Source organism: Pelobates fuscus, chromosome 4 (assembly GCF_036172605.1).
Source record: "Pelobates fuscus isolate aPelFus1 chromosome 4, aPelFus1.pri, whole genome shotgun sequence".
Lineage (NCBI taxonomy): Eukaryota > Metazoa > Chordata > Amphibia > Anura > Pelobatidae > Pelobates > Pelobates fuscus.
In genome coordinates, this window is record NC_086320.1 from 364,390,040 (window position 1) to 364,417,455 (window position 27,416).

A 27,416-nucleotide genomic window follows, 5' to 3' on the forward strand; every position below is an offset into this window, starting at 1 on the left:
GCTCATTTGGACTGGGCCCTCTTCACCTACTCTACTGGTATGTCAGAAATATTTTGCTAGAATCTAGTGTTTATCTTGTTTACCTCTTGTACAGCACTGTGGAATACATTGTCCGTCTATAAATAATTGTAATTGTGTATACATTAAAATACTTGCTTACCTAGAGATTGTTTTCAATAAACAGAGCAAGGCGTCTGAACTGCAATTAATACTCGTACACACAACCACTGTTTCTCCAAGTGATGCGATTGGAATCTCACTTTTCTAAACTAGCACTTGTGTGATGTTGCAATACTTGTGCACGAAACCACCCCTTCTCCGCTAGACGTGGATTGATATGTCACAATTACAAGCTTCCAGTTATGTGATTTTGCTGCCTCACTTTGTAGAGGCTGATGACTCCTTTTGATAGAGGTAATACCCAAAAGGTCGAAATGGTTGAATAACTTTCAATCTGTGCATTTGCTAGCCCTTAAGCTAGCACAGTAGATACATGACACTTTATACAATTTAAATTGACACCAAGTCTTGCTAGACATGCTTATTTGGGCTGCAATTTTGTTTCAGTACTGCATACACAGTGACTTTTAATCTGCCCCCTGGGAATATACATTCTTTCTACTGCCTTTTTTAATAGGAAGATGGGAAGTTAAAAAAGCTTGTTCATCACAGTGGGCTGCTGATTAATGACACGGATCATGGTTCACTCCTCACGTCTTCATTTAGACAATTGTGTTAATGTTTTAAGTTAAATCTCTAAAACAGAAGTGAAATTGGGCGTGAAATCTAGAAAATTAGCTCATTTTGTATTGCAAGATTATTAGGTGTGTTAGAACATAGGAGAATAATAAACGACTGGGTGGTTGCATTGGAGCAGTCAGGATTGTGGGGACTGGGTGGTTGCATTGGAGCAGTCAGGATTGTGGGTACTAGGTGGTTTTATTGGAGCGGTCAGGATTGTGGGTACTGGGTGGTTTTATTGGAGCGGTCAGGGTTGTGGGTACTGGGTGGTTTTATTGGAGCGGTCAGGATTGTGGGTACTGGGTGGTTTTATTGGAGCGGTCAGGATTGTGGGTACTGGGTGGTTTTATTGGAGCGGTCAGGATTGTGGGTACTGAGTGGTTTTATTGGAGCAGTCAGGATTGTGGGTACTGGGTGGTTTTATTAGAGCGGTCAGGGTTGTGGGTACTGGGTGGTTTTATTGGAGCGGTCAGGATTGTGGGTACTGGGTGGTTTTATTGGAGCGGTCAGGATTGTGGGTACTGGGTGGTTTTATTGGAGCGGTCAGGATTGTGGGTACTGGGTGGTTTTATTGGAGCGGTCAGGATTGTGGGTACTGAGTGGTTTTATTGGAGCAGTCAGGATTGTGAGTACTGGGTGGTTTTGTTGGAGCGGTCAGGATTGTGGGTAATGAGTGGTTTTATTGGAGTGGTCAGGATTGTGGGTACTGGGTGGTTTTATTAGAGCGGTCAGGGTTGTGGGTACTGGGTGGTTTTATTGGAGCGGTCAGGATTGTGGGTACTGGGTGGTTGTATTGGAGCGGTCAGGATTGTGGGTACTGGGTGGTTTTATTGGAGCGGTCAGGATTGTGGGTACTGGGTGGTTTTATTGGAGCGGTCAGGGTTGTGGGTACTGGGTGGTTTTATTGGAGCGGTCAGGATTGTGGGTACTGGGTGGTTTTATTGGAGCGGTCAGGATTGTGGGTACTGGGTGGTTTTATTGGAGCGGTCAGGATTGTGGGTACTGAGTGGTTTTATTGGAGCAGTCAGGATTGTGGGTACTGGGTGGTTTTATTAGAGCGGTCAGGGTTGTGGGTACTGGGTGGTTTTATTGGAGCGGTCAGGATTGTGGGTACTGGGTGGTTTTATTGGAGCGGTCAGGATTGTGGGTACTGGGTGGTTTTATTGGAGCGGTCAGGATTGTGGGTACTGGGTGGTTTTATTGGAGCGGTCAGGATTGTGGGTACTGAGTGGTTTTATTGGAGCAGTCAGGATTGTGGGTACTGGGTGGTTTTGTTGGAGCGGTCAGGATTGTGGGTAATGAGTGGTTTTATTGGAGTGGTCAGGATTGTGGGTACTGGGTGGTTTTATTAGAGCGGTCAGGGTTGTGGGTACTGGGTGGTTTTATTGGAGCGGTCAGGATTGTGGGTACTGGGTGGTTGTATTGGAGCGGTCAGGATTGTGGGTACTGGGTGGTTTTATTGGAGCGGTCAGGATTGTGGGTACTGGGTGGTTTTATTGGAGCGGTCAGGATTGTGGGTACTGAGTGGTTTTATTGGAGCAGTCAGGATTGTGGGTACTGGGTGGTTTTGTTGGAGCGGTCAGGATTGTGGGTAATGAGTGGTTTTATTGGAGTGGTCAGGATTGTGGGTACTGGGTGGTTTTATTAGAGCGGTCAGGGTTGTGGGTACTGGGTGGTTTTATTGGAGCGGTCAGGATTGTGGGTACTGGGTGGTTGTATTGGAGCAGTCAGGATTGTGGGTACTGGGTGGTTGTATTGGAGCAGTCAGGATTGTGGGTACTGAGTGGTTTTATTGGAGCGGTCAGGATTGTGGGTACTGGGTGGTTGTATTGGAGCGGTCAGGATTGTGGGTACTGGGTGGTTGTATTGGAGCGGTCAGGATTGTGGGTACTGAGTGGTTTTATTGGAGTGGTCAGGATTGTGGGCACTGGGTGGTTGCATTGGAGTGGTCAGGATTGTGGGCACTGGGTGGTTGCATTGGAGTGGTCAGGATTGTGGGCACTGGGTGGTTGCATTGGAGTCGTCAGGATTGTGGGTACTGGGTGGTTGCATTGGAGTGGTCAGGATTGTGGGTACTGAGTGGTTTTATTGGAGTGGTCAGGATTGTGGGTACTGGGTGGTTGCATTGGAGTGGTCAGGATTGTGGGCACTGGGTGGTTGCATTGGAGTGGTCAGGATTGTGGGCACTGGGTGGTTGCATTGGAGTGGTCAGGATTGTGGGTACTGGGTGGTTTTATTGGAGTGGTCAGGATTGTGGGTACTGAGTGGTTTTATTGGAGTGGTCAGGATTGTGGGCACTGGGTGGTTGCATTGGAGTGGTCAGGATTGTGGGCACTGGGTGGTTGCATTGGAGTGGTCAGGATTGTGGGCACTGGGTGGTTGCATTGGAGTGGTCAGGATTGTGGGTACTGGGTGGTTTTATTGGAGTGGTCCGGATTGTGGGTACTGGGTGGTTTTATTGGAGTGGTCTGGATTATGGGTACTGAGTGGTTTTATTGGAGTGGTCAGGATTGTGGGTACTGGTTGGTTGTATTGGAACGTTCAGGATTGTGGGTACTGAGTGGTTTTATTGGAGTGGTCAGGATTGTGGGTACTGAGTGGTTTTATTGGAGTGGTCAGGATTGTGGGCACTGGGTGGTTGCATTGGAGTGGTCAGGATTGTGGGCACTGGGTGGTTGCATTGGAGTGGTCAGGATTGTGGGCACTGGGTGGTTGCATTGGAGTGGTCAGGATTGTGGGTACTGGGTGGTTTTATTGGAGTGGTCAGGATTGTGGGTACTGAGTGGTTTTATGGAGTGGTCAGGATTGTGGGTACTGGGTGGTTGCATTGGAGTGGTCAGGATTGTGGGTACTGGGTGGTTGTATTGGAGCATTCAGGATTGTGGGTATATGGTGATTGTAGTTGAAATGATGCAATATGATGCTGAGTTGTTGAGGTTGGGGGGGAAATGTGCCAAAAATCTGCGTTCAATGAGGACAGCATATTGGCACTGAATAAAGCCTATATATTTATGTGACTATTGAGAAATTAGACACCCATTTTCTTGCTTTGTTAATAAGAGCGGACATGTTTTAATAATGAAGAAGTGACTTTTGTGGTGTTGGAATGCTAGGATATCCAGCGTTTTTTTTCCCCTACATGAATTTGTTGCCCCACTTAAAACTATTAACTATATTAAGGACTCTGTTTAGCGAACGGAATGATCTGTACTTTAGTTGCACAGTTAAATATATCTGATTCTCTGTGCAGTAAGTAAAATCAATTGCAGGCAGGTGTCTATAATAAGCTTGGTTAACCTCATCAAGGATTTCCGTTGACATCAAAACTCTGGGTCTGAAGGTCGAGTACTTGGATATGTAACTGAAGATCGTGTTAACAGTGTAATTTATGGAGGCCCGTCTGGGTTTAATTTCAATCTTTCTCGCTGCCTCTGATACCACTTAGACCTGTTTCGACTCTATATCATCCTTTTTCTACAACCTTCTGTTTCACTATTTGCATTGAATGTTTCATGTCCATTAATAATTTCCTCTGCCAGTGTAAGACACCGGTCATGGCTGTACTAGAACACGCACCTGGACTTTGTAAAAATGTGCTACTCGCCAAGGTTCAACAACATTTCACATGAAATCTATGTGTTTCTAATCCTGTACCCTGCAGACATGCCAAGTAATTGTTATAGGTTTCGACTCCATGTAGCATCTGAGCATTAAGTAATCAATTATTTGGACCTCAGGTGTGAATGCATAGTACAGAGACCTTTAAAAGTTAATTTACAGAACAACAAAACCTAACACAAGTACTAAGGTTTTGTGTGTGTTTGTGGTGTTCTATGTAATTATTGTTTAAAAAAAACACAATCTACTATTGATATAGTTTGTAGTTTCTATTGCTATATTTTGTAGTTATTGTGCAGTGCTCAGTTGGCAGCTGCTGGCCAAGTAGACGGCATTGGTGTGTGACATTGGGATCTTCATTCCTCAGTTCAACAGAGCCCACTCAAGGCGCTTCTCCCCGAATACCTTTTGGTAGTAGAATGAGATTGGTCTCTCATTGACCACATTCCTTTAATGCCTGCTGACGTTTGTTTTTGTTCCTTCACAGCTGGCTCAGCAGACAGATCAGCATTAATTGTGGCTATCAATCATACAGTGTGATATCAAGTCTTATGCAGACCTGATCAGCAACCAACACTATGAATGATTATTTACTGTGTCACACCTTGTGTTTCAGTGAACCCTACAATTATAAAGGCAGCACTAATGATCTAAAATTATATATTCCAAAATGATTTTAAAAAAGCAGCGGTTGTGTGCCATAAATTTGCATCTAGTGGCTGCGTGTCTCCAGTTGGGGATCACTATTGTACAGTGGGGGGAAGAGAACTGGATGAGGGGAGAATCACCATTTATGATCATTCTGGACTGATGCAGGGGTACACAGCTTATTTCTCTGCAGTGAATACTAGCGCTGTTCAAGCTTTACCTATGTTTAATTTTGCATTGTTTTACAAAACAAATGGTACAAGGACACACATTTTTGGAGGAAATGGGTTTATAGAAGCACATAGTATTAAAAACCTTAAAAAAACTTTTTACAGCGAGTGGGGAACGATCAAATCTATAGAAAGGAGGGTAAACACAGGTTCTTTGATTGTTTAAGTCAGTCATAGGTGTTGAGGCCTGTGTATTACGATTTTATTTGCAGTCACAAATAAACCCTGTTGGAGAATGGCAACAATTTTCATAGCAATGTGGTCTTTTGTTTTCAACCACACTGAACATAAGATAAATAATGCATTGAGTGAATATCAGATTTTTATAAATGTAATTATTCAATCGAAATTACTACATGCACATATATTTTGCACATATGTTTGAAATCAATAACTCACTGTCATTTCACACTGCAGTATTGGTTCTGTCCACACGGTGGCTCTGCAGACCTCAAGGAATAGCATGGCAGCATTGTAGAAGGATTACCTCACTCTACCTGTGTGCAATGCTGTTTGATTTGGCAACTCTCCAAAGTCTTCCTTCCACTCACTTAATTGGAATAGTCGATACAATTTGCTAATTGACTTTCTCGGCCCTACGAATCAGAAAAGTAATCCATCATTTAAAAAAAAAAAAAAATGACTTTGCAAAACTAGAACATTATAAGAAAAGTTATTTTTTTTTTTTTTAATATATGAAATACTGGGATCAATAAGAATGCGTTTTATTTTCAGATTAGTCCTGCAGAATCAACTCCACAAAGACCTACATTTACCGAAAGTTTGTTCCCAGCATTTTCAGTTGCCTTTTTCTTCCAGTGACTAGAACCTTGAAGTGTATTTGTCATCCACACGTGAGCAGGAGTAGGTCTGCTACATTAAGTAATGGAGTTTAAATGAATTATAAAATAATTTAGTCAAGCAAAATCAAATGTGTCGATTGAAATGTGCACAGACCTTGTACGTCCAGTAATACTCATAGATTTAAGGGACCCTCAAAACATAACTTTAAATTGTCACATTGAGGTCCACCTGTCCTCTTTTCTTGACATCATGAAAACAATTTGCAAAAATACATCACTCTCCATGACATTACACATGGCCGTTGTGCTTTGCTCTGTCCAAAACAAGTGCAAGTATGGCGTTTGTAAGCACTAATTCCTGCTTGGACAGGCTTCCTCATAGATTTGTATGAAGCAACCTGTGCCCGTGGCTGCCTGTAGCTGCACTAATGACAAATATTAATGGAGGTTTTTAGTCAAGTTTGTTGATGCCATACAGCCGCTAAATCCTTGATGGCTATGGGTTTTTGGGATGCACTGATTGCTTTCATAGGAGGACCAGGGTTGGATGAGTTTTATTTATTCATTTATTTTTTTAAATCTCTGTATAGGGCATTAGAAACTAAGGTGAAATTAGCTTTTTGCCTAGACATGAAGCCAAGTGCCCAGGTATTAGTAACTGGTATAACTGTATGTTGAAAATAAGATAACTTGTGAAATAAATTTTCTATCTATCCAGTCACTAGCAAATGGATAAAGTGCCATGCTAGTTTTTATTTATTTATTTATTAAACATGTTCATTGGTGCACTTGTATTTATTAAACGGTAATGCATTTTTCTTCTTCAGGGTATCCAAGCTCGGATCTTGGAAACAATCGTCATGCTAATTCTAGTTGCTCTCCTCCTTTTCGGCATTGTATGGGTGGCATCGGCCTTGATTGACAACAGTTCTGCCAGCATGGAGTCTTTATATGGTAAATCTGAGGTTTTAACTTTTTCTGTGTTATGCCATGTTTATTTAGTACTCTTAGAACGTTATGCTGACCTCGGAATTTTATGCTCTGTAAAGGTGTATTTTCACACGACGCTTGAACACTCCTTTGTCCTTTGAGTAAATACAAACATTAACTCTAACTCTAATCAGCAGATTGGCTGGATTTCAGATTTCTGCTCCTAGTAGTGGCAGTTGTGGTGAATATTCTTGCACTGTGCAGTAAAGAGTAGTTATTTAATTTATAGAGTCTCTTTCAGCTTGTAAAATACCATGACAGAAGCCGTATCTGGTATGCCATGTGTTCATTTACTGCAAATAAAAGCAATCGCTGTGAAGGGCTTCAACTTGTTGAAATTCAATGTAAAATGAGAATAAAATACTTTGTCTCAGGGTGGTAATGTGTATTATTTTTTGTTTTAATTAATATATATTTATTAATTAAAACAAAAAATAATATAATATATATATAGATTTTTTTTTTTTATGCATCCTTCTTTAAAACTTTTTTGATCTCAGCATGTGCTTTTCAATGGTCCATGCTGCTTATTCCTTCCCCTATTATTTCTTGCAATGGAGAATGTATGGGCAAATAACACACAGCTTTCTTATAGCTGAGCTTGCACCGTTGTGGCTATACCTCTGTCAGAGGGAGTCATTTTCTTGATATCTGTGTGTACACGCTGGCATCCTGCCATTATGAACGCATGCTTGTTCTCCTAGTGTGCATAGGCATGTAACCATGAGTGACGAAAAGGAGCCTGCCCCAGTGTATGATGGGAAAGCATAATGTGAGTTGCAGTAACAACTGCGAAAGGTGGCATTTTGTCCATCCCTGATATAATTTATCAGAAGGAATACAATGCAGAATCTCTCCTCACACACCCTCTACAGCCCTAAGATCACAGAGGTTCCGGCAACTTTTATTTAAAACGTGCTACCTTCAGAGCATATTATATAGAGTAAAAATCAAAATAACACAATTATTGTATAATTGCAGATTATACAAAATAAATCCATACATGTTGTTAATTTCTACAATAAGTGTTCTCCTTCTTTTTACTTTTGGCTTTTAATTTATTGTATATTTCATATTTTTATGCTTTTATGTGCGCTGTGTTGTTTTTCTGTGTGTTGTTTTTTTATGCTAAAAATGTCCCAAAGCTCCCCTGCAAATGAGTGTGGAATGTGTATGTTCTAGTGATTGGCTACATTCAGTGCATTTTAAAGTGTAGATCCAAAAGTGATACGGTTTGCTTTTCTTTTTAAAACATTTATAATTTTGTTTTAATAGAATATTATATAACTAACCTGATGAAGCTGTTAAATGTATTTCCACTGTTTTTCTACATCTCTGGTGTGTTAGAGGTGTTCCATTACGTAAGTTGTAAAACTCTATGACAAGGGGTTAGACAAGCTCCTTTACTTAATGACATTTACCATGAAGAGGTTTACATGATATAATGATCGTCATTTTTATATAAAATAATTTAAGAACTGAAATACTGTATCCTAGATTATTGTATACACTGCGTTAAATTATGTATTTTTTTACGTTTACAGCTGCACTGCAAACTAAAATGTGTTTTTAATTTACATCTTACGACGTGAATTAAATATTATAGTAGTAAATTTCACATGTTTGAGAACAGATATAAATTTCACTGGATTTTTTTTCATTTTTTTTTTTTAAATTTCAGACCTCTGGGAATTTTATCTCCCCTACCTATACTCTTGTATTTCTTTAATGGGATGCCTGTTATTACTCTGTAAGTATTTGTGTGTTGTTGGGGATATTCTATTTATTACTGTCAACTCAACTCAGCAGTGTCGAGTTTTATAAATTCAATTTGCCTATGAATTAAACTGGGTTAATCTGCCCTCTGTAAATGTGTGAACTCGTTACCGGGTTATGCACTTAAGTGAGATTTCACAGTGAATTTTACATTTTAAGGTCAAAAAAGACAAACTGGAAAAATTCAGCTATGCTTTTAGCTTGGCTAGTTTGACTTTTTAGTAAATAACTCGGACTAGAGTCCAAGGTCCCTTGTGAATTCTTTTTATAGTACTGCATAGTATGGGTGACCCATTCCTAAATTGGAAAATTGGACCCATTCCTCAGTGACCTAGTGTTCAACTGGAACCTAGTGATACGCTAAACTACATTCTACAAAACGTTGATGATATGTGGTGTCACCAGGCGTCTCTTAAACTTTGGAATGAAGGACTGCTACAGTAACTAGATTATTGTAGGCAGTTTTGGGGGCTTGTCAAATATAATGTGCCATTACCTAGTAATGGAGTCCCAATAAGACATGAGGTCACAGTTTGTGGCTCCTACCTGTGAGTTTGGGATTTTAAATATGTGTAACAATCCATTATGCACTCCGTATGTATTGGTCTTTATTTACTAATCAAATTAAATAAACAAGTTCCCTCTGTCTTACAGTGTGCACTCCTGTGGGTCTTTCTCGAATGTTTGCGGTAATGGGGCAACTCTTAGTGAAACCAACGGTAAGTACGGAGAATGTAAGAGAACACAAATTTGTAAATTACTGCCTGAAACTGACCCTGTTATGTAATTGACAGGTGCGATTCAAAGTTAAAGAGACACCCCAGACCCCTAAAGCACTTCAACTTGCAGAAGTACTTTATGTGTGAAGAATGTGTCGCTTTGTTTTTAATTTTTAAATTTTACTAAAAGTGCAGATTTCAATAGAAATTGTCACTTTTAGGAATTAACCTTGTTACACTACTCTGGCTGTCAATCAGACAACCAGTCCTGTTACTTCCTTGTTGTGTGTTTTCGTGGAGTTCAACTGAAGAGACAGCAATTGCCTAGAGCACCTGCCTTGCAAAGACTTCTCATTCAGTGTTCCTTTAAGTAAGCTAACATGAAAAAAATACAATGGGAGTACCAATAATGAATGCATATCCACAGCACTTCAGTGTTTAACCCATTCAGGACATCTCTTGAGGACTGATGATGGTCCTGAACCGTCATAACGGTAATAGTCACTCACCCGATCGCCGTCGCTCCCGGTCTGACAGTCCCCCCTTGGCGAATTAGACCCTCGCGGCCATGTGATCGCTCTAACAGAGCGGTAACATGGCTGCAATAGGTGCCCGTGTATCTGCCTGAACTGACAGGCAGTCTCCCTGCATGTGTAAAATAAAAATTGTTAATAAATAAAATATATAATTATATATGTCATATTAAGTGTATTTTTATATTAATAAATACATATATTAATATAAAAATACACTTAGAATTAAATTACACACACGTGTGTGTGTGTGTGTGTGTGTATATATATATATATATATCCATATACAAAATGATATAAATAATTTCATAAATATACATGTAGACTTCAAATATATACTATATATATTTACTCTGGAGACTTTGCTGAACACAAATATTAGTGTTTCAAAACAGTAAAACATATCACAGCGATGCTATGGTCAGTGAAAGTAAAGTTTTTTGCATTTTTCACACACAAACACTTTCACTGATGATATAATTGTTGTGATTAGTTTTGCTGTTTTGAATCAAATATAAAGGTCAAATTTATTTACATTGAAATTTGCCTTTGAGAGGGTATGGTAGCCCAGGAATGAGAATTACCCCCACGATGGCATATCATTTGCAAATGAAGACAACCCAAGGTAATGCAAATGGGGTATGTCCAGTCTTTTTTAGAAGCCACTTAGTCACAAACACTGTCCAAAGTTAGCGTTTATAATTGTTTTTTGCATTTTTAACACGCAAACAAATATAAATGCTATATTTGGCCAGTGTTTGTGACTAAGTGGCTACTAAAAAAGACTGGACATACCCCATATTGAAATCCCTGGGTAGTCTACTTTAAAAAAAAAATATGTACATCTGAGGTGTGATTCAGAGATTTGACAGATCAGTGTTACAATGTCACTATTGATAAACTTTAAAAATATCTATTATTTATATATAATTTCCTATTTGTACTTATAGCCCTATAACTTTCAAAAAAGCATATAAACACTGGGTGTTTTTAAACTCAGGACAAAATTGTGAATATTTTTAGCAGTTTTTTTTTATTAGCTTTTGTAGATAAGTAAAAAAAAAATATTTTTGTTTTTAATTTTTTCACCATATTTTTTTTTTAAAGTAATTTATATGACATGATACAAATAATGGTATGTAAAGAAAGCCCTTCTTGTTCTGAAAAAAAATATATATAATTTGTATGGGAACAGTAAATGAGAGAGAAGAAAATTACAGCTAAACACAAACACCACAAAAGTGTTAAAACAGCTCTGGTCCGGGCGGAGCTTGGAGCCGGAGCTGAATGGCCGCCATATCCATTCACTCCTGAGACAGCTGCTGAAAATCCGCAAACATCTCCTTACCACGACACCATCCGACCCTGTAACTGGGAGAACCGGCATCAGGACTCACACCCGCATCGATAGATGCCTTTCTTTCAGAGGCCGAAGACCGGGAGAACGAAACGGCAGACTCGGGCCTACCGCCCAGCGGCTTACCGCGACCTGGATATCCTCCTTGGCGGGCTACCTGAACGGAGCTGCACTACATCACAGAGCCCACATACCTCTCCCGGCGACAAGACTCCGGTAAATATGGGGCGCCGCACGCAAAAACCACAATCATGCCCCACAGCTGAGCATCCAGACATTGGAGCCATGCTACAACGGCAACCACAACCCAAGATGGCCGCCGCGGAGGCCCCAGCCACATTATCACAACCCCACTTGGGGGCTCACCCTAATACACAGCCCAGACCGGACCCAGCACAGGTCCAAGTACCCTCACTGGTGACTCCTGATGACAATTCACTAGCCACAAAAAGGGACTTACAAAACTGGATGCTAGACATTCAGAAAATGCTCTCTGCTGACATAGGGACCCTTAAAAATGACATGCAAAAGGTTACAGTCCGTGTCAAGGCGACAGAGGATCAAATAACGGAAATCCACAATAATATGTCCAATATGAAAGACCACATGCAACACCTGCACGCAGTGCAACAAACCCTCACGTTGCAGATGTCCACCCAGGAAGACCGCGCACGACGCAACCATATTAAAATCCGCGGCATACCGGGTGACATAACTGCGGATGAACTGCCACACTACACCAGGAGACTCCTGGCCACCATTGTGCCCCCGGCAACTGCCCGGAAAATCACCTTGGACGGGATATACCGTCTCCCAACTCCACCGACTGCACCCACCAACGATGCCAGAGACGTAATCCTCCGCTGCACCACATCGTACGAGAAGTCTCAAATTATGACAGCACTCCGCGGCAAAACACCCCTCACATTTGAGAACTCACATCTTTCCTTCTTCCAGGACATATCTCGAGCAACACTTCAATGGCGGAAATCTCTGAGCCACCTTACCAATCAGTTACGCACAAAGGGGATACAATACCGCTGGGGACTACCAAGATCCCTCACAATCACTCATGCCGGCAATGTCCACAAGATCACCACAGGGGCGGATGTCCCTGCTCTGATGTCCACACTGGGACTCACACCGACATCTACTGAGTTGCCCCAGCAGACCGCCTCCTGGAACCCTGACACCGCAGTGACTTTTGTCCCACGGACAACAGCATCTCTGGACTCAGCCACATGACTGGACTTAAAGTTGCCCGAACCTGCGGCAGCAACGAGAGCTGCAACACAGTTCCTATTTGTTCACATTTTGTGTTTACAGTTTGAGTTGTCATTTTTGCTGTCATCTGTACTACCATTTGAAGTTGATGCATGCTCGCACTAACTTGTAACCACCCCAAGCAGCCGTACACATATCATAATTGGTAACCCCCCCCCGCTACTCCCTTGGTTAGGAGTACCCATAACCCACAAATGCCCTAGATACCACAAGAATGGTGCTAACAACCTGGGCACCACATATAGAAGCATTTGGGACCCCACACACAAGTGAGACCGCACACATCACCTGAACTCCCCTCTTGGCACATAATGTAACCGGTAGCGAACTACTACCATACACATACAGCCACAAGGTTCCACCCCACTCCAGGAACGTGTACACACACCGACGCCTAAAGCGCCGAACACGTAACACGCAGCTTTACTCCTCACGATAGTGCCTACATATGGGGTTTTTCTCCAGCAGACAGTCTAACTTGTTTAAATGTTGTTTAATTTTTAAGACCGTAATGTGACATGTGTTTCATGACCGCAGACCTCTATGCTTTCACTAACTTACCATATACGGCGTACCAAACCTGTACCCTACTCCCATAAAAAGAGGCTGAATAGCAAAAGTATAATGTATGAAAAATTTCCGTCAACTCATTGTGAAAATTGTAAATATCTTGTGTACCATGCATATACATGATCATATTGTTCACTCAGATGCCTCAAAAATAAAAAGAGAAAAAAACAAAAAAAAACTGCTCTTGTCCTTGACGTACAACATGGGCAAAACAGTCAGGTCCTGAAGGGGTTAAATACATATTTGATAACTGGAAAATATGTAGAACAGTTTACTAAATAATGCAAATAACAGGCAAGAATACATCAGGTAATATCACAGAGGTGTGCTTCCTGCTTATGTAGTTTTGCTTCACACTACAAGTGTGTGTACACATTGCGTGCTAATTTCAGAACAGCGTTTGTTTGTTTTGTTTTTGTAATTGTTGTAACGGTTTTACTTTCCCCCTTAGATCCTTGAAGATCTCGATGAACAAATCTATATCATTCATTTACAGGAGGAAGCTCTGCAACGGAAACTAAATGGTAAAGTGGCCTTTATTAGAACATTTTATCAATACTTTGCTTTGCTATAGAAATGTTATAAAGAATGGGACACACACACAATGTTTGGTGTCCTTCGTATAAGATGTTGCACACAAGGTAGTTTAAGTGAACCAATTCCCTTTGGAAAGCTCGACATATCAGTTTATCAAATATTGACCTACTGTACAATTTATTTTAGAACTATATGCATTATTTGTTCCTTAAATATCACTGGTAAGACCACATATTGAATATGCTGTGCAATTTTGGGCACCTGTTCTAAAGAAGGATATCATGGCACTAGAAAAAGTGCAGAGGCGGGCTACAAAATTAATAAAAGGAATGGAACATATCAGCTATGAAGAAAGGTTAACAAATTTAAACCTATTTAGTTTAGAAAAACGTCGCCTGAGAGGGGATATGATAACATTATACAAATATATTCGGGGCCAATACAAACCATTGTGTGGAAATCTATTCACAAACCGGACTTTACATAGGACACGAGGCCATGCGTTTAGACTGGAAGAAAGAAGATTTCGTCTAAGGCAAAGGAAAGGTTTTTTTACTGTAAGAACAATCAGGATGTGGAATTCTCTGCCTGAAGAAGTGGTTTTATCAGAGTCCATACAGATGTTCAAACAGCTACTAGATGCATACTTGCAAAGACAGAATATTCAAGGATATAATCTTTCAATGTAGGGTAATAACTGCTTGATTCAAGGATAAATCTGACTGCCATTCTGGGGTCAATAAGGAATTTTTTGTCCTAGCTTGTTGCAAAATTGTGCTTCAAACTGGGGTTTTTTTTGTGGGTTTTTTTGCCTTTTGGATCAACAGCAAAAAACAGGTGTGAGGAAGGCTGAACTTGATGGACGCAAGTCTCTTTTCAGCTATCTAACTATGTAACTATGTAACTATGTAAATATGTTTTTAAACGGTCTATGTCATCACGGATACTGTTCATACATAAATCCATTTTAGAAATATGTTTTAAAGTGACATTTACAGTGACACTGATCTGTCATAAATCTCTGAATCACACCTCTGATGTACATATTTATTTTTTTAAAGTAGACTACCCATGGATTTCAATATGGGGTATGTCCAGTCTTTTTTAGTAGCCACTTAGTCACAAACAGCAAGATAAAGTTTATGTCGCTTTAATTATTATTTTTTCTCTCTGTTTTTCATGATGTTGGTTGTCCTGGAATTGCATCAAATGCTCAGCAACACTGTTAAGGAAAAAAAAAAAAATAAGCAAACACTAGTGAATAAAGAGGGCACTAGTTGTTATAGCCATGAGCTGACTAACTTCCATCATACCATTCTGCTTTAAAATAAATTGTTTCAACAACCATATTATGATGTGTTTAGCACAGATGTCATCATTATTATGCTATTGTAGAGTCGGTTAGAAACTCTGTTTCTGATTAGACATGGTATAATATAACTATGCTGACTGCTTATAATCCTAAGAGGGTGCCTGAAGACCTGGGAACTACACCGTCTGAATGTTAATTGAGCACCCTTGATACAAGTCTGAAAAAAAAGGATATAAGTGTTCTTGCCATTAGCACACAAGATGTGTTTTTTTTTTTTTTTTTATGAGATGATTGGGGCTAGGCAGCAACCATTAGGTTTTATTCTGCCATTCAAGGGTTCTCTGAGTAGGCTGCAGGATGCCTGGTGCTGGGCCGAGAGATGCCATAATTTTAAATACAATTGTGTGAGGGCTTCATATCGGGGAGAAGGGGGTTTCATATTGTACAAAATAAGCCACTGAGGCCATCGTGGGGGTGGACCTCTGGAACGGTATTTATGCATAAAACACACAGATATTCTGTTTAGATTGTTTTTTTTTTTTTTTTAAATCATTTGAAGTGTAGACACCTCTGAGAGTAAGAGGTAGCCAATTAGTCTCTGCCAATCCACTGCTTTCCCATATTAATCAAGTAGTACACTACAAAAGTGACTAACACCCTGTTTTGGCATAATGTATAGCTAATTCTTTAAATGATGCACAATGACCCACTTTAAATCGCCACAATTTACAGAATTATTCACTAAAGTGAGAGTTCAAAATTAATTTAAAGCTAATGGCCAAAATGGAAAAAAAGGAAATAATGTAATAGAATCGTATCTTTGCTTGTGTTTGGCTAATATATTATTTGTTAAATGGTTAATTAAAAGCTGGTTTCTGATTGCTTCTGGGTAATAAAAGCAGAAAGCTGGCTTTTAGTATTGGGCTCCCAGATTTTGGATTCCCATCCTATTGTTAACGAGTATCAAGCTCTATTTCCTGCTTATTAAATTGTAAGCCAATATGTGTCTGCATGCCTTGATAGACCTGTGTTGGGATCCCCATTCCTAATACATAAACCTAGTAACCATGCGTCCTTAAAATCAAGAAATCGATGGAAGGTATTTGGCTAAAATGGAACCTAAAAGACAGGTGCCTTTTTTTGTACATTTTTGGATGTGTAAGAAAACAACAAAACTCTTAAACCTTTCAACATGATATAGTGCATGCATAGAATAGTTTCCTACCTTACCTAGAGCCACTTATCTCACGTTACGCTGGGGATGTGTAGAGAGCTACATTAACATTCTGTGCTGCAGGATGCATCCTAATTAAAGTGTGGCATGGTCACCGTGGGTTCACAGCAAATGACTGAACTGTGAAAATGTCTGAAAGCCACTAGGGAAAGCTTTTCCTCTCAAACCTACAGCTACGGCAGGTATTGTTACCTGAAGAACATCCGAAAGAAATAGATCCAGCAAACTGAACAAATATGTGATGACAACTCCTGTCTGTTGCCCACACTTCATCCATGTTACTTGCACTCTGTCTGCGGAAAAAAAACATTAATCCCCCGGAGGGAAGCTCACAGATAACTGAGAACGGGACTGTTGAAACAGGTGAATTGAAGAAGAAAAAGGAAGGAGGCTGAATCGCTTCAGTGAAATAAATGATTATCCACTTTCCAAATAATCTGGCTGCACAGCCCACTTTCTTACAGAAATAAAAAAATATATATATATATTTTCCAGCTTTTTTTATGGTGAATAACTGAATAGACCTGTAATCTGCTGTATTTGTTAATATAAAAGCGCATATTACACCCAACCACATCTATAATATTTTTTGTATAGGTGAACAGCACCCGGAACATTAGAATTTGTCATTGTTAAAGGTCATAACACAAGACCTGTCTGTATTTGTCATTATAAAGGGGCATGATACTAGTCTGTACGTGTTATTGTGGCAGCACAATATGGCAAACACCCATGCCCTCTGTTTTTCACCCACCTCGGGAACAATATATAAAAAAGTTTTTTTTTTTTTTTTTAAAGACACGCTCTTAAGTGTCTAAGCTCAGTTGCTTGGGTTATTGTGTAAGGAGGCCCTTTGGCACTGTGTCCCTGAAATGCTTTTAACTGCAGCAATTTTGCAAACACTTCTTCCCCATTACTTATTCTTTTGCTGTTCAAATCAAACCATCATGTGTGTGCCCAGCGGGTGAATGCAGTACAGGTCCCTACCTCAGTCTCCAGATATCTGCCTAAACTTCAGCTGTTAATAAATGGTATGGCTGCTATGGACCTATTTAGAAGTTACACTTGTCATAACTCAGACGTAGATCTCCATGTCCATTAATAATCTCCTTCTCGAGATGGGTTTATAAGATAAGATCGGACTTTGTAAATCAAGATGAGAGACTGCATATCGTTGAAGGCTGTTTGTGAAAAGGGCTCGCCCTAACTGTATCTTACCTGTAAAAGTGGATACAGTTTAATGGGGGGGTGTTTTTTCTGATCTGTTAAATGTACACTTCCATCATGTATTGCGATTCAAGTGTTAGATTTGTGAGGGGTGTTTTTTTTTATAATTCTATCTATAATTTCCTTGTTTCTGTTTTATAGTGAATAACTTCATGAATGTGTTAAAGCTGTGATGCATGAAGATTTTATGTCCCTCTTATTGAATTATAAATATACAAATTTAGTATAGCTTTTTTAATGTGCCATTTATTGCCCTTTATAAGTGTGTGTACCTAATGTCACCAGGCAGCTAGGTGTGCTCATTGCTAATCACACTGCACAGAGTTCTCATTACCTTTCTCCTCTCCGATTTGAGTGGATCAATATACTTCATCGCCTTGCCATTTTATATTCTTTTTATGGGATTGGCTTGCCTTCTTTGCCAATTTTCATTTTATAATTTAGCTAATCTGACTGCAGTTTTGCAGATTTATTATTTTGAACTCTTTGTAGTTTTATATGATCCACTGGCACTGCTGGCTCTTAATTTTAATTCCCTTTTTCATTATATTGTGATAAATATGTTCTGGAAATTGTCTTTAAAATACTATAACTAAATGCCACCCAAAAGGGTGAGAGAGATTTTTTTTTTAACTTTATCGTAGGGTTGGTGTATGTCTTATGCAAGTATAGGGATTAGTGTGAAATAGATTTTTGTTTTTAGTGTAGCGGTTAATGTATAGGGGTAGAGTAGTGTAGGGTTTAATGTAGTATGTTAGGATGATGGCTAGTTAAAGCAGCTCTGTCACTTATTCATAATTCATAAAAATATAATATTAAGATTTCATAAAGATATAATATTAACTCCCTTCCCTTTTCCATTAGACGCTCACCCTGTCTCCACTCCTTCAAAAAATCATTAAAAACTAACTTTTTCACAAAAGCGTATCAATTAAACTGTTAATGGCTCTGAAATGATTCCTCTCCTGCAACTGTCATTTTAAAAAAAACACAATAAGTCTTCAGTGAATACTATTCTACAAATCTACTTCCCTAATACTTCCCTTACCTTTTGTGTCACTTTACCCCACTCCCTCTAACATGTAAACTCACTGAGCAGGGCCTCAATCCCTCTGTTCCTGTGTCACTATACCCCACTGCCTCTAGCATGTAAACTCACTGAGCAGGGCCCTCAATCCCTCTGTTACTGTCACTATACCCCACTCCATCTAGCATGTAAACTCACTGAGCAGGGCCTTCAACCCCTCTGTTCCCGTGTCACTATACCCCACTCCCTCTAGCATGTAAACTCACTGAGCAGGCCCTCATTCCTTCTGTTCCTGTGTCACTATACCCCACTCCCTCTAGCATGTAAACTCACTGAGCAGGCACTAAATCCCTCTGTTACTGTGTCACTATACCCCACTCCATCTAGCATGTAAACTCACTGAGCAGGCCCTCAATCCCTCTGTTACTGTGTCACTATACCCCACTCCCTCTAACATGTAAACTCACTGAGCAGGCCCTCAATCCCTCTGTTACTGTGTCACTATACCCAATCCCTCTAACATGTAAACTCGCTGAGCAGGGCCCTCAATCCCTCTGTTACTGTGTCACTATACCCCACTGCGTCTAGCATGTAAACTCACTGAGCAGGGCCCTCAATCCCTCTGTTACTGTCACTATACCCCACTCCCTCTAGCATGTAAACTCACTGAGCAGGCCCTCAAGCACTACAGAATTTGTTGGTGTTTTATAAATATTATAATAATAATAATAATTTCTAAAATACTAATGCTGTATGCATTGGAATTTCTTTGAAATTACAAAGCAATCCATAATATTCCATAAGACAAAGTAGTGTATACTGAATCTCATATACAAGGCAGAGCTCCACCCACCTCTTTTGTCCAATCCCTTCAGCTGTGATAAGCGATGGCTGTGCAATTCAGGCATCATCTCACTCATTGCTCAAGATATCACCTGTGGACTCTATAGCAGTGATGTTGCTCCTGACAGCTAGCATGTAAACTAGATAAAGCATTAGCAGCTTAAGTAGGTCCCCAGGATGAAGATGGCCACTGGACCCTAACTGGAGATGCCCTTCAAAAAGTGACAGGTCTTCTTTACTTTACTGTAACCACAGAAATGGCACATGCATGTCCCAGTGCTGCAATACATTAGTAGGATTTACTATCCCAGGTAGGAGCAGCTAATTCAGAACTATTAATAACTGTGCTGCTTGCTATACCCCTTTAACTTCAACTGCAGCTGCAATATACAGAAACCGACATATGTGTTATTTAAAGAGGTACTACATTGTCCAAAAATAACATGCATGAATTTAATTGTGAATTTGTATTATTTGGGGTCTTTCTAAAAACAGCTTGTAAATGGTACAGATCTCTTGTCTGAAGCCTTTGCAAGCCTTCCCGTTCTTCCACAGCCCAGAGTTCATGCGACTGTCCAATCATAGACTTTCCAATGCAGCTCATGAGAAGTCTTTGCAAGGCAGGTGTTCTGGGTACTGGGTTCTGTCTCTTGGGTTCAGTTCCACGAAGCTAAACAACCAGGAAGTAACAGGACCAGTTATCTGATTGTTATCCAGGGGAATGTGTAACAAGGGTAATTTATTAACATGAAAACTCCTGTTATCTAAACTTTTTGTAAAATGAAGTGCTTTAGGGAGTGTTCCTTTGAACGGTAGTGGGACTAGATTTGAGTAACTCTGATAGTGAAGGAGCATTCTAAAGCTCTGAAACATTGGACAGAAATAGTTTTGAGACCATTTACCCATTCTAGAACTGAAGACAGATTTTAGTTACAATACAGGCAATTATGAGTTCTAACAGGAGTGTATAGCCAAGCACAACATGAATATATCATTGTACATAAACAGCTGACGAGTAACTCCTAGGTGATTCAGCCTCATTGTAAAATAATAATAATGAAACAAGCTAGGTATACATGAGTGGATTATACGTTTGTCTAAAATGTTGGCTTGAACTAAGCTAGTAGACACATGAGACAGTTTAGACATAGAGAGTGATATAAGAAAAATAATAAAATGTAATATAAACAATCATTTCCTGCCTGAGAATACCTGGCTTAAAGGACCACTAGAGTGCCCTGAGGGTGCCCCCACCCTCAGGTTTCCACTCCCGTGGCGGTGAAAGCATTCTCAATGCTTTCCTATGGACGCTGGTGTCTTCTCACTGTGAAAATCACAGTGAGAAGTGCCTCTAGCGGCTGTCAATGAGACAGCCACTAGAGGCTGGATTAACCCATAGGTAAACATTGCAGTTTATCTGAAACTCCTATGTTTACAGCAAAAAGTGTTAAACCTAGCTGGACCTGGCACCCAGACCACTTCATTAAGCTGAAGTGGTCTGGGTGCCTATAGTGGTCCTTTAATAGTAGAAGAACAAAAGGCAGAATGAGTAGGTCAATAAGCTTACATCCACCTAGGAGACTCAAGCGTAGCAGGGCAAGTGACAGCATGAGATATGATAATTTGTAAATAAAACAGAACAAATTATATATAGTGGAACAAAAAGAAAAAGGCCCTGGACTCCAGAAGCTGTGGTAGATTAAGGCACAGATGCCATCGCACAATTCCAGCCAATTCCCTGGCTCGGACAAAGTCCCGAATAGCACTTCGAGAGGTGAGGGATCACCCCATGCATACCATCTCTCCGACCCTAGGCCACAAACGAAGGCAGCACCCAGTGGCCAAGTCAGAGTCCCCGACAACTACTTCCAATTATAAGGTGAGTGGCGGGCCTCCCAAGTATGTGGACGGTGCTCTGGTGTGGAAACCATTGTGGCTCCCAGCCCAGATAGAGATCTGCCAGCCGAGGCTCCCCTTGAAGGTGGCAGTCGATTCATTAATTGTGCGGTGAGTATATGCTGTCGGTCGGCAATTGTACTCCAGAATGCGGTACACAGGGCGTCAAATGCTTCTAAGAAAGAATACCTCTGCCGCTAGGGTTGTTATGCCAGCATACTTTGTTTCGCTGTATCTGTGGCAGCCATTTTGAAGGTCACCATGCGGGTGTGCACCTACCCAGGACAGATGTAAGATAGAAGCGTCCTCGGTGGGGGCAAGGAGCAAAAATGGGGTCAAGGAATCCATTTTCCTCAAGCAACTAGCATACAGAGCATGTGGGTTTGCTGGCTAGAAGCCACAGGAAGTGCATTGGGATGTCTGTTGGAAGAGTACTGTAGCAGGAATTGTTTAGGGCCTGCACTAGCCCAACACTTACGTGGGTTTGTGCTTCAGCTGGTGGCTTGTGATCTCATTGCTTGCTAAGCTTGGATTTTTACACTGGGACATGTCCTGGGTATGGTCTCTGTAGAAGTGTTGGTGAATGGCACAAGGGTCAGTTGAGACCGTGCTTAGGACATTTATAACACATGCTGATTGTTATTGATGTTGACAGAATACAGTCTGCAATATGCAGAAGAATGCTCCCTCACGCTGCACATGTCATATATTGGTGGTTGCTTAGATGTGTGATGCCATACCTCAAAACTCCAGCAGCCTTTATTTGTGCCAGATGGGTAGGGCCATTCAAATGGACATATATGAATTTATACACGAAAAGGCCTGGCACCTATAAAACCTTAGTTTAACAAATATTGTGGCTTGTGTAGTGTAGAACAACCATTTTATTTCATCCAGTGGACGAAAGACTGTCACCTTCAAGACTAGGTTTCTGAAACCATCCATGTAGCTACTTGGTAAACTTGTCTTGCTTAAACTTGCTTGGATCTGATTTTGACCTCGTAGCACAGGATGCCTTGGGGTGGACAAAGTGGTGACAACCATATTTAAGTTCCACCTCTTAGCATTGCATTACTCATTGTTCCTCAATTGGACCATTGATGTAATCATATTAAGTATCAGGAATGCAAGTGCTTATCTAGTACACAAACAAAACCCTGACACTTTACCTTTTGATTAACCTCCATGAATTCCTTAATATCTAATTACACTCAAATTATATGTAGGAAGTTTCAGAAGTCTTGTAGCAAAATGTATAATTATGTGCCATGTGTTACACCCAGAATAGAAACTTTAAGAAAACTATTTTTTTTTTTTAAATTAAATAAATGAATCCACGTTTTATTTTATTATTCCATGCCCATTTCCTCCCCCAAAACAAAAAAACAAAAGTCTTAGGTTTCAGGTTTACACTCAGTTTTTCAATGAAAGGATAAAGCATTTTGTTTTTTATATTAAAATACAAAAATTAAAAAGCCCTTGGCTATTAGTTTTCCCAAATCCACAGACGGGTGGGGCAGGATCAAAAATACTTATTTGATCAAAGTTATTGGCTTAGAATGTATCTCTGCAAAGCAAAAAAAAAAAAAAGATGAAAGATGTTTTTTTTTATTGCATGCAGGTAACAGTGTAATTTCAAACTAATTGGTGTTGAGATGCCAATCACCTGAAGGGAATGCAAATAGATATTCTTACAATCTTCTTTGAGGTACTGAAACCTGGTGTCGAGGCTGGAAGAAGAAACCAATAATACAGTTAAATTGACCTTAAATGAGCTGCTTTGTGGTTTATGTGGAGAATCCCTTCTTACTTTTTCTAACTAGTCTAAGCACGTTATGTCTACCAATTTGATATATTGGCTAGACTGTTATGACATAGAACATTCTGCACATCCTTGAAATAGAGGGAATAAATAATGTTCTGTAGTGTTTAGATATGTAGATATGTATATATGTATATGTGGTAGACCCTTTTTTAAGAACTTGACAAATATTAATGTATGGAGAGGTAAAGGAAAGGACACATTGATGCAAAGGTAGAATTAAAAGTATGTGTATCAGAGTAAATGAGAGTGTGCAGGGTCATCTGATTTCTTGCATAATGGACTCTTCCATCCTGTTTTGACCAATCCATTCTACTTCAGTCCCTCTACAGTGACAGTTACATTTATCCATTTATTACATAGACCCATCCATTCTTTCCTCTTAGACCCATATGACTTGCTTACGTCCCCCAACATGGACACATCTGTCTTATTTCAGTCCCTCACTATGGACCTCTATATGTACTCCTTCTTTTCCTCTGCATCAGTGGTTTCCAACCCAGTCCTAAAGTACCCCCTGCCAGTCCAGGATTTAGGGATTACCCAGTTGTGTCTAAAGTATTTTTAGAGTTTCTTTAGCCCCTTGTGCCAACTTCATTACATAGATCGTCTATTTGTGAACTAAAAACTGAAATTGGTTTCCATTATGATTTTATCACCAGGTGCACTTTTTTTTGTATCATGGGCAGTTTCTTAAATTAGTTAATGTTTATCCCCCCCTTAAAAAATTCACCAAGCTTTTTTTTTTGTCTTGTTTTCAAGATGCATATGATTATTTTTCTCCCTGTTCAGGATCTAATTGCTTCCTTATAGAAACATAGAATGTGATGGCAGATAAGAACCATTCGGCCCATCTAGTCTGCCCAATTTTCTAAATACTTCATTAGTCCCTGGCCTTATCTTATAGTTAGGATAGCCTTATGCCTATCCCACGTATGCTTAAACTCCTTTACTGTTAACCTCTACCACTTCAGCTGGAAGGCTATTCCATGCATCCACTACCCTCTCAGTAAAGTAATACCTTTGCTCCAGTAATTTAAGACTATGTCCTCTTGTTGTGGTAGTTTTTCTTCTTTTAAATATAATCTCCTTCTTTACTGTGTTGAATCCCTTTATGTATTTAAATGTTTCTATCATATCCCCCCTGTCTCGTCTTTCCTCCAAGCTTTACATGTTAAGATACTTTAACCTTTCCTTGTAAGTTTTATCCTGCAATCCATGAACCAGTTTAGTAGCCCTTCTCTGAACTCTCTCTAAAGTATCAATATCCTTCTGGAGATACGGTCTCCAGTACTGCGTACAATACTCCAAGTGAGGTCTCACCAGTGTTCTGTACAATGGCATGAGCACTTCCCTCTTTCCAATGCTAATACCTCTCCCTATACAACCAAGCATTATGCAAGCATTTCCTGCTGCTCTATTACATTGTCTGCCTACCTTTAAGTCATCTGAAATAATCACCCCTAAATCCCTTTCCTCAGATGTTGAGGTTAGGACTCTATCAAATATTCTGTACTCTGCCCTTGGGTTTTTACGTCCAAGATGCATTATCTTGCATTTATCCACAATAAATATCAGTTGCCACAACTCTAACCATTTTTCTAGTTTACTTATCCCTCCTGGAACATCAACCATGTTACATATCTTAGTATCATCAGCAAAAAGACATAACTTACCATCAAGACCTTCTGCAATATCACTAATAAAAATATTGGGTCCAAGTACAGATTCCCGAGGTACCCCACTGGTGACAAGACCATGCTTTGAATATACTCCATTGACTACAACCCTTTGTTGCCTGTCACTCAGCCACTGCCTTACCCATTATGAAGCACATCAACAGATCAATGGTCGTTAAGATGATTTGTGCTTCTATTAAAAATAAATATCACATTTTGTTTTGTGAGTCTCTGTAACTCAGCCTTGTGTTACATATTTTCTGTTTGTGTTTCACCTGGATACACTATATTTTTGGGAGTTTTTTTATTTTTTGGAGGGGCTTGTATCAGTATAACTTCTCACATTTGCCAAAATGTCTTTGCTTCGGTCTAGCTCGTTTGCAGATATTCCTGCAAAGGGATTGTTGGTAAAAGAATAGTGTATGTACATATATTCATCCTTACAGACCAATGCAACACATAGAATCGTACTTGTATCATTAAGAATTGTAATGCTATCATAAGGATTTTATTTCTGTAGCATTCATTCCATCACAGTCTTGCCATCAATCACATTATGTTTGTGTCCTACAGGAGGAAGTTCGGCTTCAGATTACAATGCAAAGAAGATTGAATATGACCTTTTGAATGCCAAGACCATGAAGTCAAACCTAGGTGGGTTGAGCTTTTGATTGTTCGGTAATTTTTTATTCTAGGCTTCTTTTTTATATGATTTATAAACAGCTTATTTAAGATTAACTATAGCTGTTCTGCAACAATATATTGTTTCTCTTATAATTACTCCAGATTAATTTGATTTGTGTTATTAACAATATGTTTTAGTCTGCAACTGTTCAACTTTTATAATACTATGAATGCCAATCAGCTTACATAAGGTGATGGAAAAATATAGCCCCATGTACACAACTCGTACTTAACATATTCTTGTAATATATAAGGTTTTATAATGTTTTATGCTTATACTATCAGAGTTTAATGCCTGGGTATAATTTTGTTCCTCATCTTCCATGCCCCCCTATTTTCTCACAACCTACCCTATCACCCATCGCAGTGCCTTTTTATATTCTTTGATTCCCAGATTTCCCATGGAATGTTGTAAAAACTACATACACTCAACACACACATAACCTTCAACTGTCCTCTACATACACGGAACACGTGCATAGCCTTCAATGTCACCTGACCAAGTAACTCCAATTGCCTACTCGCCCTAACCTTGTTACACGTTCTAAGTCTAGGAATACGCTATATATATGCCATTTTTGGATTTTAATTCTTTTCACATACAAGATATTGTATTTTCACTTTTCATGTAACTTTCACAGAACAATGCTATGGATATCTTTTTTGTTCATAACTGTAATAGTTCAGTTATTATAAATACAAAAATGTCAATAAAAACATTTTGAGGAAAAAACTAAACTTCTTAAAAAATTCTTACATTTATACTTTTCTATTTTTATTTTTAAAAGAAAGACGCAAGAAAGCTTCCTCATGGGAGAAGAATTTAGTCTATCCAGCAGTAATGATTGTCCTCCTTATTGCAACGGTAACTATATTTTTTCCCTGGTCTTTTGTCAGACTTTATTACAATGTACCCTTTCGTTCAACAAAATATTCTATGGTGTGCATTCTTTAAAGGGAATCTTTACTTTTCTGTAAATTAAACCATTAAATATAACCATAGAAATCGGCATCATTCTTTTTACAATTTTTAATTTATTGTGTTCTATTGGTTGTATATTAAATCATTTGCTATTTAATCACAACCCAGTTTGGTTCTGGCATATCCACTAACCAGGGCACAATTTGCACTGTGGGACGGAAAATAGAAACATACGGTACGTTAAGTAAGTCCTAAAAGGAAAGCGCTAACATCATATTTTTGTATGTCTACAATTTCTATATCTTGTCAGTCGGATAATAAAGGAAAGGTTCCAGACTCTGCAAATCTTACATAAAGGTTAGCGTTCAACAGCTTTCGCTGAGAGGCACAGTTGTCTATCAAAGGATTATAGTGGATGTCATCATAAAACAACCCAGAATAGGTCCTACAGCAATACTGCACAATGAGAGTAAGAGGAAATTTAAATACAATTAAATAGCTGTTGGGCTAGACTTGTATGCATTACCTCTGTTACCATCTATAAACTTTAAATACTCTGTAGGCAGATGCACCACGTCAACATTTTTAGGGCAGTCACTCCAATGGGTTTGGCCTGGGTAGGATAATTCCACAAGATGGGTAGCACAAACCAGGACCCCCATTAAAGGTTGGAGAGTCACAATGTGCTGTTGTGTGTGTAAAAGTGCTCAAGAGTAATTAGTAACCAGTGTGGAACCCTCTTCAAATTCAGCTTGTATATTGTGCAACAGAGCCCTGTCCTTGTGAGACTTCATATGGCTTCCTGCTAACTTGATTTTCACATGCCTGTTCCTTTTTTTGGTGTGAAGTTTGCTCATACTATCTCCAATGTACCAGTTTGCTTAGGATTGTGTTACAGATTACTGCTATTCAGCGACTTTGTAGGGTTTGGCCTTAGTGATTGTGTATGAGTTAGATGATGCCA

At 39.6% G+C, this 27,416-nt stretch overlaps 1 protein-coding gene across 2 annotated transcripts in view; it reads left to right on the forward strand.

Annotated features, from left to right (window-relative positions):
- Nucleotides 1-27,416, forward strand: part of LMBR1 (limb development membrane protein 1) — a 114,854-nt gene that overhangs the window by 69,286 nt on the left and 18,152 nt on the right. For both annotated transcript variants that reach the window (XM_063452670.1, XM_063452669.1), the window contains 6 exons: nucleotides 6,868-6,994; nucleotides 8,712-8,780; nucleotides 9,461-9,525; nucleotides 13,721-13,793; nucleotides 25,420-25,500; nucleotides 26,319-26,395. In XM_063452670.1, the coding sequence (XP_063308740.1) occupies nucleotides 6,868-6,994; nucleotides 8,712-8,780; nucleotides 9,461-9,525; nucleotides 13,721-13,793; nucleotides 25,420-25,500; nucleotides 26,319-26,395 (492 nt within the window). The remainder of the gene's footprint in view (nucleotides 1-6,867; nucleotides 6,995-8,711; nucleotides 8,781-9,460; nucleotides 9,526-13,720; nucleotides 13,794-25,419; nucleotides 25,501-26,318; nucleotides 26,396-27,416) is intronic.